We start from the raw sequence: 15,317 nt of genomic DNA, 5'->3' as shown, positions 1-15,317 counted from the left end.
AGTTAAGACAATTTTTTTGGTTGAGCATTAATGAATATCCATGGACTTTACTTGGAAATTAAATTTAAACAAAGCTTTTTCTTTATATGAAACAGCAATATATCCATGTTGAGCACTGCATACAATAAACTGATAAAATAACATGACATACAGTTAACATATGTGGGAAAATTAAATAAACATGTAATCCATAGTGAAGGACAAAAAAATTTAACTGGCACAACTGGAATTAACAAATGGCCAGAGCATGAAGTGAATCGAAAGTGATATTTCAAAATCTAAAACAGGAAACAATTTCAGGAGTTTTATTTGCAAGAGAAACAGTAAAACTCTTCATGTTTTTCCTTCATTATGCCAGGTGTTACCATAAATGTTGACTCAAACTGCACAGAGAAGGAGGAGGAACAAAAAATTTTAAGCAAAGTTGGAAGGCAGTTGATCTTGCTAAGGTGCAAGGTTTCACTTGGAACTGTATGGGATGAAAAAATTTCAGGAGTTACAAGAATTCAATTATAACAAAATTAGAACTTACTCACAGTGAAAGACAGCATAAGATAGCCAGATGGGACAAAGGAAAATTGGGGTTGAAGAGATTTGGAAAGATTATATATTCAACAATAAGGCATTTATGAATTTTCTTTTTCTGTGGATTGACTTAATAAACTGAGATTCTGTTTTGCTGAGAGTATTATGGCACTCTTAGAATGAGGTGAACATGTCCCTGGGTAAAAATTATGATTTTAAATAAATGTAGGTACATAATCATACGCATGTATGCAACTCCACTGGCAGGGTGTGTCACTCCTCTCATCCCTGTGCAACGTTCTGTAAAATGAAAGTTGTCTGCCTTGTAACTCCCACAAGTTGCTGTACATCACTTGCAACCAGAGGAAAACGCAGCTGTGGATACAGAATGACATCTCCATACATACTTTTTGTTGTTCTCTCTCCGCAGCAATGTTACGTTTTTCTAGTCCCCAGGCTCTCATGAAATCTCGCAGGTAGCCAAATATTGTTCCCACTGCAAACCCCACGAAAGTAAAAACTGCAACATACATTGGTGCCTGTTCAAAGTGCTCAATAAATGTTTTTTTGTAGAGGGTTCCATTTGATACTCCATTCTTCTGAAAAAAAAGAACAGAAACTTCTGATTAATACATTTAATTTCATCAAAATTTTGACCTTGGGGCAAATATTTTTCTCTAATTAGGAGAGACATTTAGACCTCACACTACTTAGCAGCTGAAGAAGAGGACCTTTAACACTGCAATTGCTACTGACCACTACAAGTATCTTCCATTTTCCCTCCTCTCATGTCCTCAGCTGCAGATGTCTTCAACACCACTCCCTCGTCTATTTGGAAACAGATGAAACTTATGAAAGATTGGCTGTGTATTATTGTGCAATTGGACAATTATTTAAAAGGTGATTAAATGGAAACCACAATACTCTGTCTTGCAAGAGAGAGCTATAAAAAGGGAAGGGCAGCATTAAAAGCTCACCTACACTATTCCTGACTGCTTCTGGAAGTCTTGAGTAACCAACCCATTGCAGCAACTAACCTATATAAAACAAATCCTGCCTAAACCAGGGCAGCTTTGCTGTGATGTTCTCCAGACCTGAGAGAGTATCCAAAACTTTATGATCCCTGCCTTCTATTTCTGTTCTGATTTCATAAATGCTTTTAATCCTATTTTCAGTACCATCTCCCCTAATTCTAAGGCTACTTAAGACAAAATAGAGAAGAGGAAAAGTAAAGGAAAAAACCTAAGAAGAGACACAGACAGCCTTGCCTGTTGGAATCAGTGATCCCATTGTGAGCAAATTCTAGAAATTTACAACAGTGTGTGGACAAAATATTTTGTCATTAAAATATATCAAGATTTCATTTTTCAAATTAAAGAAGATAAGTTTTTCAGTTGCCATATTCAATAGGCTCATTAGACTATTCTTTGGAAGAGTGATAACTCCCTTATTTCTGCAAAACATGATGGCCTTTACAGATACTGTCTAGTAACAGCCAACCTGCTAATCCAAAATTAACAAAACACAATCCAGAAAAAAATAGTGTCCTGTTAAAAAAAGCCAAAATCAAACAAACAAATACCCAAGACATATATTTTGATATCTTATAAAGCAAAACTGCCAGCATATGAAGAAATCCTGCCTGAGGGAAGGATGACCTAAAAATGTAAATTACCTAGTTATGTAATGTAGCAAGCTGAAATAGAATATTCATATTAAGAACAATTGCCAATTCACTATACTTGTAAGGACAGAATATTATTGATCTTCATATTGCATTTAAATGTCTTTACCCTCACAGGATTTAGATTTCTGTTGTAACTTGCTGGTCCAATCATTGGATTCCCCAATGATTTTGGAGGAGCAAAAGAAAGTAAAATAATAATAATAACAATAAAAATTTAAAAAAAGCATTGTTGGGCACAAGAGAAAATAGAAAGGCTGTTAAGGAAACTTAAAAAGGAAAAAAAATGCTGGTTGGGCTGAACAGAAACATATTTAGACTTTGGAAACCCTTACTGCCTTGCAAGGGAGAAGGAATGCAGGACTGGCTCTCACCATGTGAGGGAACACCTTTGAAGAAATAATACACATGCACTCCTACCTCAAGCTAATTGCTCTTTTAGGGCAACCTATTTACCATGAAAAACATTTTATGAGTATGAGTTAAATACATGGTGAAGTCAAATTTCACATGAGTCACAACAGCTGTGTGCACATAGTGATGAGATAAAGCAAATATTTCAGAAAGGATTAAGCTCAGTCCTATTACTTTACATTTGCCATGGGCTAAGAGCATGTTTATGGTCATCTGTGGAAATTCAAGTGGCATTGTAGTTTGATGTTCCTGAATCAATTGGCATCAAGCTATGATGATGTGATAATGCACCTGAGCCCAGAGGAGAGAGTTATGATGTTTCTGTTCGTTGATTTTATTAAGAAACACTTTATTGCTTCAAACCATATTGGTGCAGGGACAGGAAAGCTCTCATCAGACTTCTGCACTGTAACATCCTTCTTCCACAACAAAACTGTGCTGTTGTGGAACTCCCGTTTCAGCAGGTGCCATTTGATGCAGTCAGTGTGACACAGAATTTAACCAGGTAACCACTGTCACTGTCCTGAACACAAACAGCTGGGAGGAACAAGCATAGATAGCAGTGAAGTATGAAGAGTGTGCAGCCAGATGTGACCCACATTCTTCAGGCCATGAAGGACAAAACCCAAGAGTCTTCAAACAATTGGTACAAGGCTGGGAGAACCAATTCAGAAAACACACTGACACCTTGTCTAAAAAAAAGTGAGGAAAGCAAAGAGCATTTAAACCATCCCTAGAGTCCCACAAATAAGTAAAGAGAGAGTCTCAAGAAAGAATAATCAAAACAAGTGGATTTGCTGCTTCTGGAGAGTGGGAGAGTGGTAGTGGGGATGTTTTTGTGCAGCATTTCTGATCCAAGCATGGGGTATATGAGTGACTGACTGAACATCATGTGGATGTTCAATTTCAGCCAGTCTAAATTGGCTGAATTGGTCAGTGAAGCAATGGCTGTCATTTTGCACTACATTACTGTTGACTTTTTCTATGTAATCATAAAGTTTTATCTCAGAAGAAGGAGGTGTATTTGTAGACTGTGCTTTAGAACAGCAGCTATACAGTGAAGGGAGATATAATTCAGCTGCTGCTGGCACTGAAATCAAATACAGCAGATTTCCTACAAATGCCTGAAACCATTCAGAGATCATTAGTCACACCATTACACAGCAGAAGCTCTGCTGAATTATGCCTTATTACCTGTAATAACACCAGCAGGAGACAGAACATTTTCTACTCCATACCTTAAACTGTAGCAATTGGTTGGGCAAAGATTCCAAAAAACATATAAATCCTTCCAACTTTAGCAATTGGTGGCTTTGAGGTTTTTTGACTCTAAGATTGTCTTATCACCTTGTAACTGTCATCAGGGGATAACTATGAATGTGTTCATCATTTTTGAACCTAAAAATGTTGGGGAAATAAATTGTGACTTTTGATAATTCATTTCATCTGTAAAAATGTGCTTCCTTTTTTATAATGAAATTACCCGACAGTGTCATGACAGTTTACTTTGACTGCTGTGCTTTCCTACTCAGTCAATTACACAACTCATAATTTTCTATACTTTAGTAAATTCTGCCTCTCCATTTGTCTCTTCCCAACCTAGAAAAATCCTAATCTATATAATTCTAGTCCAGTCTCCTGTCCTTACATGGATTTAAACTCCAAAAAATAAATTTAAAAATTCTATAGTGTCATGCTCAACTTTCTCTTCACTCTGCAAAAATCAACAAAACCTTTTTGAGATGCAGAGGATGCGAATTAAAATTGCATACCCCACTTGAGGGCACAGTATGGATTTATAAATCTGCAAATTATGCTTTGTCTTCCTTTCTGTTGCTTTTTAAAGACTGTTTACATTCTATTTGCTTCCTTGCCACGGTTTACAGTTTCACCTCTTATGATTACATATATCCTTCCTCAGCTGCAAAAAGACCAGATTTATAGAACACTGCTGTTTGTGCATTTTTGGGACCATTTTCCCTTTCAATTAATTATTTGGTTTTTATCTAGAGACCTGCAATTTTTTTCTGACCTTTTGTCAACATTATACACACTACAAGAAACTTCCCCAGTTTTCTTGTTCAGACCTATTTTTTCAGCAACCTGAAGAATTCTGTACTGTCAACACATATTGTCATCTATTTCTCCTCACCCCTTTTTCCACACCACTGATGAAAATATGAGAGCACATGTCCTAAGAGTGATCTCTGGGGGACTCCATTCCCTGCATTTCCCTCGTTAGCTTTTCAAAAATCATTTATTTGTAACCCCTAATTTCTCAAAAAATTGCAAAAAGGGCAAAATAAACAGCAGCCCAGAGTTACTCAACAACTTATCTTTGGCTTCCTTTAAAAATCTTGAGTAAATACCTCTTGTGGATACGTTAATCCACAATTTACTGGCTTGTTTTAAAAAATTCTGCTGGCATCTCAAATCAAAATAGTTTCTCAGTGGCTGGCCACAAAGTACATTTACCTTCCAGGCATAAATGCAACATAAAGACACTCAAAACAGAAAGGCAATAGATGAAATTCAACGAGAATGGATGTTTTACCAAGGAGTTTTACAAGTCTAGGATTTCATCAGCTTCTTGGAAACCAAAAGTGCAATCAGGATATGCAACTTTTGTTTGCTGATCCTCTGCTTAGCTGGTTTCCAGTGAGATACTGCAGCAAGAGAATTCCTTGCAGCAAGATTTTGATGCCAAGGAAGTCCACAGGAATGATGGCAATGCAGCAAAGTCGGATTTAAGTACAATACCTCTTAGATTCCCATTGTCCCATTAGCTGTAGTATTTCAAAACTCTCCCCTAATGAAGAACCCCTTCCAAAATGCCTTCAGTTTTTTAAATGGAGAAATCAACTCTGACAACAAATCTCAGAGTGCTATTAGAAAGGACATCAGTATAAAATACAGAATATAAGGGACACGCTTAAAATTTCAATTTTAATTGAAATAGTTTGTTCTAATAATAATGTAAACTCATCTTGAAGTCTATTAAACACACTTCTGGCAACACCTTTACAAGTAATAGTTACAATATATATATTTATATATTTTCATTAGCAAAGAAAAAAAATGATAGCTATGCAATAGCATGAATAATACTTAAATATTTGCTCACACTATTGTTAAAATTAAGAGATAATTTTTCATTGCATTTAGGTTCTGCAGCCCTTGGAATTGTGCTAATTGGCATAAGCCAAATTTGCATTAGGGGGAGAATGAAGAATTGAACAGCACAGAGTGCCACAGTACCAAACCTGTGCGCTGGCTGTGAGTAACTCCCCAGCAAAGAGGTAACCATGTATGCTGGGTGAGTGGAGCTGTATCAAGGAAACTGAGCCCCAAAACCCATGTTTTCATGCAAATCTGTTTCTACAGAGACAACAAGCTCTAATTAAATATTCTCCTGCTATTACATACACTTCCAATATAGCAGCAATAGGTGCAGATAGGTATATCCCTGCAATAAAACTACTGGGAGAACAATAAAGTCTTTGTCTTTAAATAAAAGTTCCCTGCCAGGAATAAAATCTGATCCAGAGGTGGATGTAATTCTATACATGTTTGTGGATCAGATTTTATCAAGTTTTTTTTATACAATCTATTAAAAAACAATGCAAGCTGACTGATCTCCATAATGCTTCCCATACAGATATGGATATGAAGAGAGAGGGGTTGAAAACTGTGAACCCAGTGACAGCCATGTTTGCTCAATATCTGACAGACCTACAAGATGAGAGTGAAATCTTAAGCCAATTAGGACACTGTGCTCCTACAGCAAAAAACCCATGGGAGAATAGACATAAGTGCTAATGCAACATCTGATTGCTTGCAGACAGTTTGGTTCTCAATGGATGTTTCCTGCCCAGCATTTGAAGAGCATCTGGGACAGGACCCTAAATGTAGATGATTTTAGATGTCCTAGGATGTGTGAGACAGCCACATGGGGAAGAATATAAATATCTCCACAAATAATGACATAAATGATTGACAGGATCTACAGAGGCCTGTAATCTTCTGGAGCACTACAGGATTCCATTTCAGCCAAAGAAAGGCATGGTCCAGCTGGATCCCACTTACCGCTGGATAGCCACAACTTTAAGGGTCTGGTGTGCAATTCTGTCTCCTACAGATCATTGTCACCAGAGAGCTGAGTCTCAAAGAATAAAACTGTCAGGTTCTGTGCAAAATCACCATGTTAACAGTCACAATTACTACATTTTCCCAAAATCACTTAGGAATCCATTAGACACTGGAGGAATCTGGGTGATCGTGTGCAGTTCCCAGGAGAAAAAAAAGGAAATTGAAATTATGAAAGCAGAACTTCCCTGTAATGAATATACTACTGACACAAATTTAGATTACTTCATAAATCTGCCCACTTACTGGCAGTGATATCCTTCACTTTAAATGAGTGCTTTCTTTACGGTAACAACACATTTCAGATCTTATAGGCTCAAGATTCTAAACCACAAGCCAAAAATAGCTACATGGGGAATTCATGGATTACTGAACTATAAGTACAAGACTTAAATTAAATCTAGTTGTGAAACTTATAAGTTTCTAACTTATAACTTAGAAATTAACTTGGAAATGCTAAAATGAAGGTCACTGCCTCTTGCAATGTGACAAAGCCACAAGAAAGTGGCTACAACACAAACTACAAGTAGCAACCAAGCCAAAAAAAGCCTTGGTTGTAATTAGTGTGCCTGCAGAATCCTTGTTTAGACTGATGGTTGATTTCTGCTCAAGTTTCAAGAAAAAATAAACACCTGGTAGTAATACAATCAATAAAGACCAGGAGTAAAATCTCCAACACACCCCAGAAGGTTTAGGAAATATAGGACACCCTTAACATAACTTAGGAAACCATGTACTCTTGAACTTGCAGAGATTTAGGATTTAACAATCCAGAAACTCTACAAAAGTTCACTCCCTGTAAACAGTTATTAAATGCTGCTTGTTCTGATATTTGAGGTTTGTTAGAAGGATGGGTCTTCACCACACTTTTCACAAGCATCAGGAGATGGCTTTTCATTTGTTGATGAACTGTCAGCTAATTGCTGACTAAAAACTTGCAGCCTCTCTTCAAGACAGCGCACTAGAGGTAAACACCACAAAGGTATGAAAAGACAAGCTCTTCACCTTCCAGACTTGCCTAATCCTTTCAGCTGAACACAAATTAAACTACAACATACTAATCTTGCAGCAATTCTTTCAGCATCAAAGACACAAGTCTTGCAATGCTGACTAGGACATTAATACTATGAAAATACAGATGTGAATGACAAACACATTAGAATATATTGTGAAATGTTGTTATGTAATGAGGATAAAAATACTCATATGGTATAATTTTCAGGCTAACACTTTACTCTGATGCTAAAATGAAACTTTTGATTGCAATATAGAAGGCTAGGAAGATACAGAAAACTTTCTCATAAATAACATTCAGGAAGAACATTCAACAGTGGCAAGGGTTCAAAACAAGAAGAAATATGAACTCAGAAAGTACACCTTTTATCTTAGTTTTGTAAGATTTTATTAAGATATTTATACGAATTTAGTAAATGTCTTATCTGATATATCAGAAATTCTACCACTGCACACATTACAAGCAACATGCACTCCAGCATCAATGAATGTTTAATTTCACCTATTAGGAAACTGCCTTCTGTGTGCAATTTTTGCAAAACCTACAGAAACCATCAGCAGGTGTTTTCATCTTGCATGAATTTAGTCCAGCAGGCAGAACTGCACATTGCAGATTGGCCACAGTGCTTGTCAAAAGAAAAGCCACCTGTAACTCTTGATAGCACAGAAGCTTAGACTGATGCACACAGACTCAGGACAAAACCCAGCTGCAAACCATGAAAATGCAATCTGATGAAGGGGAGAAAAATCATAGAAAACACTATTTTGAACTTCAAGGTTCATAAATTGCAATGTAAACCACAACAGCTACTCCCCAATACCAAATAACTAAGGCACTTAGATCAAACAGTACATGGGGGATAAAAAATGCACAGCAAACTCTTTTCCCAGTGGCTTTACATTTGTACATTTCAAGCAATAGTAAGAACCACTAGAGAGAAAAAGTAACATGATTGTCTTATACAGTTGTTATTCTCTTACTCCTAGAAACTTCAAAGTGACCCAGTGTAAATAGGAAGGCATGAGGGCAAAGATGGAGCTTAATAATTTTAAATTATTACAGACAAAACAAAGAAGTTCACTACCCAGAGAGATACTTACAAACACTAAAAGGTATTTCCTAACCTCACAGCAATTACAGAGCAGAAAGCCAGGCATGTGGAATCCGAGAGAAGTGGATGAAATGCCTGGGTTACAGCACTCCCCACATAGCTGGTGGTGTCAAGTTGCAGTGTTTGCTATGATTTCCAAAGCTTAGGGTAAGTTACAGCAGTTACACTGCTCAGCTGCATCAGAATATTTCCTGATTATCCAAATCCTATGGCTTTGGCTTTAAAAATACACAAACAAACAAGATTATAATGATGAAGCGGTATCACTTCAAAGGCTGCCAGTTTCTGCACGACCGGTGATCATCTGCTATCAGAAGTGATCTAGCATTTAGAAATTAATCCTATGGATATCACATACATTTTTGATATGAAACTGTTTACTGAGACGAAGACTGTAATAGTGTAAAGATTCTCAAGATGTGCTAAACAGATTGCTAGTGATTTTGCTCAGTGTGGATTCTGAGTTAATACCCACACAATGCAATCCACTAACTCCTACAGATTTCCTACACAGTGACTTTGCACCAGAAAATGTTTTAGTTAGCTATCAGATTCCTCTTCATGCAAAATTCCCTTGTACAGAAAATGCTTCATCTCCTGCTAAAACTAACATAATGAATCCTCATTGGATCCCTGACCTTCTCCCATTATATGGCAAAACAGCTTCAAACAGGGCTAGAATTTTGCATAGATTTAATAATGAGTTTAACACACATTCCCTATCAGAATGGAAGTGGCCATGGATGCTGGATCATGCCAAATAAACGTTCAGAAGCAGTCTCAGGCCATTCTTAGTTCCTAAGAGTATGGCCCCAGTTTGGATAAAGACTTCTGGAAGGCACAATAACCTTGTTAAAGGAGGATAAATGTATTCACACTTCTTACCTGAAAGCTGCATATCATTAGGATAATTTGCACATTATTTTCCTGATTCTGAGAGTTATGCACAAGTTAAGCTGAAACTGTGTGCCTTCCAAGACATTCCTATGATTGCAGGGAGTACCTTACAATATTTCAAAAATGTGATGAAAGAGAAAGCCATTGCCAATCTTGTTAATGCAATCAGTTTAGCTGGATTTATGCTACCTCCTCCAAGGTAATTAACTACTTTGAAATGATATTTAAATATAAATATCTTGATGTATCACAGATGGAGAGAGAGAGATAAGAAATTCCATAGCAAAAATCCCCAACAGAGAAAGCAGAATTTCTCATGAACAGCTGAGAAAGAGGCAATCAAATTTGTGCTGCTAGCTTGACAGACAGTAGGACTGAAAACTCAGTAGGAGGATGACCATCTGGGTAGACAAGGACCACCTCTGAATTAGGATAAGAATTCAGCATCAAAAAAGAGCCCTCGGGTGAAAAAAGAATCAGAATAAATTCTAAGGCATAGCATATAGGTTTGTAGGACAGAAGATTTCGAGGAAGGTGAAGACAATACCCATCCTTATGAATAAGTCAAGAAAATTCATAGCTTGACGCCTTCAAACACAATAGAAGATGTTTTAAGCAAGAAGACAAAAACTCATTTAGCCAATCATTAGGCAACTTGGTAGCAGTGACCATGGCTAATTAAAACCAGTTGTCCTACACCAAAGCCAGCATCACAACTGGTACATGTGATCAAATCTCTGCCCCATTTAATTTAACAACATGATGAAGGCTGTCAACCCACCTATCACCAAAGTGTCCTCAGAGAACCCCAGTCTAGAGTAACCCACATTTACTAGCTTGTTCCCTAATGTAGAAAAGCTACATAGTTTAACCAGTGACAACAAATTACCTTTTTCTTTCTCACCTAAAAATCTACAGAAGCAGTAATATCCTGCTCTAGCTACTTTTTTGTTTGAAAACTATCAGGAAAAGGCAGTTTCAAACTATTATGGTTAAGTAGTGCTCACACCTACACCTATGAGAAACTCACAACTGGATGCCTCCAGGTACAGCAGTTCTGCAAGAGGCTCTCTCCTCTTCCCACCAATTTCAATTTTTGCCTGGTACTACTGGAAAAGATGATCTTGGCCTATATGATTTCTTAATTGCTATTTAATTGTTATATTAATTAACTATTATTAAAATTGACTAATTCAATCAGAGCTCAAAAAATGTTCATTTTACTTCAATTGCTTGAAGATCAATTAAAAAATCTAGAAATAAATTGATGCTTTTTTTAAAGTGCATTATACAGTGAAATGCTCTTTATAAGTTGTTCCAATAATTATCTAAGTCATACCACTGAACATGAGACCTGATGGCTTTCACTCATCTGAACCTTCTGCACCTATCCAGGTTTGCAGAAATGCTCTCCTCAGATTTTACAGCAGCCTAGATACAGACAAAAGGGGAAGCTCTCACTCCAGCAGGTACTGATTTTCACCAGTGGATCAATGCCTGCCTAGAGATAAACACCTAGAGCCTGTGGTTCTTGGCTGAAAAGACAAAGGTTAGGAAAAAGAAGCACATGAGAAGTTCAAGAGACAAAAATCAGGTGCAAGATTACCTGAAGTAAAGGGGTGACTGAATTGTTTTGTTGTTTCAGCAAAGGAAGACACCTTTTCAAATGCATAGCAAAAAAGTTGAAAATTAGTGTTTGAACAATCTTAACTTTTTTTTTTTTTTTAAGAAAGCAATAGCCTTCTCCCTCATGTTACCTCTCAGTCTGCAAGTACCCATCTACTAAAGCTTTTGAGCTCACAGAGCAATTTCAATCAAATCTGATTAGGCCTTCATGATATCAACTCTTCTAAAAGCTTCAGGAAAGTGTGACCTTGACAATGCAAAGAGATCCAAGTCCCTGAACTGAAGGACAGACAGCAATAACTTGGCTCTTTAGCCATTCTTGGAGTGGATTACAGAAGCACAATTGCAATAACCCATGAACCAGCATCTCTTTAGCTCTGAACAAGGTTCAGCACATTCTGCCTCTTTCCCCTCTGGAAAGAAAGGATGTGGTAGGCAAGCTGGGATGTTCCAGGGTGGTGGAAGATGCTGGATATGTAACAACATGAAATCACTGCTTGTAGAAAAATATGCTTACAGGCATTTCACAAGTCTTCTCCTTACCCCCATTATTATTTCTTCCCATACTGCCATGGGGCAAATTGGAAGACAATACTCAAAACATTGCTGCACTTTGGAAGTAATTTCAGGAGACATTAATGGTGCTTTACCTTGAAGTTTTCATTTATACTGATCATAAAATGGTAGAAATCAAGGCACTTAGGAAAAGCAGGAAATGGAACAGCAGAATCACAGTTTTCAGGAGAGCATAACTGTACCCAGAAGTAGCAAGTATTGCTATAGGAAGCAACATTAAAAGGAGTTAGAGAAAAAACAGCCATCTCTTAAGAAAGAAACTCGTGTTAAGGGTTCTCAGAACGACAAACTATTCTAGAGTTACTAAGCAGTACTAATGAAGGTCTCAGCTGAAGTGTCCATCCAGCTTCAGACACTGCTTTTTGAGAAAGAAGAGGTGAACCAGGTGGACAAAACTGGGAAAAGAAGCATAAAGTCTCGTCAAGTTATGAGTTAAGAGGAAAGAATGAACAAATCTGAATTGTCTGGTTTAAAGAGAAGAGAAAACCCTAATGACTGGCAGCCTAAGAGTCTTCAAACATGTAAAAGATAACTGGAAAAGAAAGACAGTAATCTCTGCTCTGTTAAGCATCAATATGTTTAAATTGCACCCAAAGTGATCTAAATCAGAAATTAGAAAGAACTTTGTACTGATAAAATCAGTTAAATGTGAATCTAGAGCAATGGAGGTGTTTAAGATGGATATAAAACTCTAGCAGGGACATTTTATGAAAAGTCAAAGCTGATATTGTCTATCAGAAGACAGAAGAAAGCAGTGCTGTCAGTGTTAACAAAACCCCAAGACACAGTGACACATCTTATGAGGTAAGAGGCTCCAGAAGAGCCTTCAAGATATTGCAACAGAAAACCAGCCCTGGATTAAAGTGATTTGCAGAAATGGACTAGATAACATCTCAAAATACTTTTAAGCCTCATGTCCTATTTTCCTACTTACCTCATGTTCCTAAAGCTCACTATGACATGAAATGTGAAACAGAAATGACTGAGAACTGCAAAAACAGCTGGTACATCTTTTCAGAGGGTGAAATGGAAGCAGATAGAAAGAACCTCTGATTCACAGATGCTGGAAGAAGGAGATAGGTATACAGAGTTTCTGCTTAAAATTAAATTTATCAATCAAATTTGGGAAGTTCAGAGATACAGCAACAATAGTTGGCAAAGCAAAGACTGGCAGGGTCATCTAGAAGGATCTAGGAGCTCTGATCAAGAACACACTCTCTTGAGCTACCAGATATGTTTCAAGAGCAACAGAAAATGCCTAGACATCAATCTGAGTTCTTGTCAACATAATCCAAAAGGAAGGCTCATGTAAATGGAACGTGGTTTTAAAGCCCAATTAAATGCAAAGATTTTAAAATACTAGTAGTCTCTTACTTCTGAAAGAAAGAAGTTACTGTTGAAACTTATACATGATAAGCAAATAACAGTAAAAGTTCACACAGAAGATAAAGAAACTTTTTTCAGAAGACTTCATGTTTTACCTCTACCCTTTCACATTTGCAAACAAAAACAAAAACAAACCCCCAAAATACAAATCTGAGCATAAGAGAAATATTGCACCCTTCTATAATGACTGCTACAAACGTATTTCTGCAAAGAGTCAAATAATGAGCAATGGCAAAAGGTCCCAGTTTTCTCTCTCAACTGCAGTGGAGAGAGGTCTCAAATTTGTTCCAACAACTTTAGTTCATCCAGAACTCCCCTGAGAGATGAACTACAGCCTACCATCCAGCAGAGAAAAATATAATTTACTTGTGAAAAATGACAACATATGATCCCAGTAGTGTGTTCCATGGCAGAAATCAGTTAATTAAGAATGAATAAAGTTGAGCTACAATAGGGAAAAAACCCCAACAAACTACCTGACATGACAGAAGCTCTTAGCAAAATCTGTTCAAGGAGACACTCCTGTAGGGAAGTCTTTAGAGATTTCAGACATAATGCATTACAGTGAATTCTGAAACAATATTAGGATACTCTGATAACTCCTGAGTTTGTGTTCTTTCCCAGTCCATGGGGAAAGCTGGGCACTCCCCTTATACTCAATATGAAATTAATAATAATTAAGAAATTGAATGTGCCCATCCTGACAGCTCCCTTATGGACCAATGGAATAACATCAGCCTGTGCAAAAAACATCAGTTGATACAAAATCAAGAATGGCAAGCAGGACATGTAGAACAACCATCATAATTCAAGAATATTCCCCCTAAGTACCAAATTCATACTAGATAGCATCATCTCTTTTTCCATCCCTCCTTTTTATTTATTTTCACGGATCAAAGCTAATCTCTTAAAGCTGCTGGAAGATAGTAATATAGTAAAACACTATCTGCACTTCCTATACCATAATTTTTTGCCTGCATTCTGCTTAGGAGGAAGACAGTGGAAGCCCTTGAACAAAGCTCAGGTAGAGCTGCTCCTCAGCAGGGGATGAGGCAAATCCACATCTCCCAGTGGGGAATGCAGCTAAGGCAGCCTGAGCTCCCAAAAAAGCATGACTTGGTACTCAGGAAGCACAGCTGGGGGCACCAGAACAAGGCCCTAGAGAAACTTTGAAAAATGATGAATCTTGCTTCCAGAAAAACAGTTCCAGCCTAATCCCTGAAGTGCTCTATGAGCTGTAGCTTTAGGTCAAGAGAGAAGTGAAGGAAAGGTTTCCCCTTTTGGATGAAGGCAGCTCAGACTAAGCCCAGTGCTCAGTACAGCCAATCCATGGAGCTGTTTGGAGCTGTTGTGTGAAAATGATACAGAAATGTCCAGTGAAATGCAATGGCTTCCCCAAGAGACCTTGAAAGGTACCAGCAAAAAGTCATGCCAAATTTGGAAGAGCCAGACAAAAGCATGCCAAGAGATGATATCACTTCATATGAAATATCCTAAAACATAGATTCTTAAAGTACCTTTAAGTACTTTACTTGAAGGCCTGCCTTGACCAATGCATTTCTGCTTTATTCTGACAGAATCCCAGACAGCCAAAGCGTGGGGTAAAATCCAGCATCCTCTGTTATTTGTTAATGAACAAAACAGATCAGAATTTCATTTTAAAAACCCTGACCAATGGAGTAGTATCCAAATTGGGATTCTATCAGCCAAGGAGTAAGGTTGGCTCCTACACCAAGAGAACTGAAAATGCAACAGACATTGCAGTGAAGACATACAGGAAGATACAGGAAGAAAAGATAATTATGCTTAAGGTTCAGATTATTACATGGGTCTTGACTAGAATGGAATGTAAAATCTTTAAAGTATCTTCTCTCACACCATGTAGATTATTTACATTAAAACAGAACATAACCTCTGGGGAAATAAATCCACGGCAG

At 37.4% G+C, this 15,317-nt stretch overlaps 1 protein-coding gene across 1 annotated transcript in view; it reads right to left on the bottom strand.

The window, feature by feature from the left end:
• SPTLC3 (serine palmitoyltransferase long chain base subunit 3) overlaps positions 1 to 15,317 on the bottom strand; it is an 81,622-nt gene that overhangs the window by 49,570 nt on the left and 16,735 nt on the right. The window contains exon 3 of the mRNA XM_005428042.2: positions 933 to 1,124. Within this exon, the coding sequence (XP_005428099.1) occupies positions 933 to 1,124 (192 nt within the window). The remainder of the gene's footprint in view (positions 1 to 932; positions 1,125 to 15,317) is intronic.

Source organism: Geospiza fortis, unplaced genomic scaffold (assembly GCF_000277835.1).
Source record: "Geospiza fortis unplaced genomic scaffold, GeoFor_1.0 scaffold185, whole genome shotgun sequence".
NCBI lineage: Eukaryota > Metazoa > Chordata > Aves > Passeriformes > Thraupidae > Geospiza > Geospiza fortis.
The sequence above is the reverse complement of the archived record's forward strand: the minus strand, read 5'-3'. Positions and strand labels throughout refer to the sequence as shown.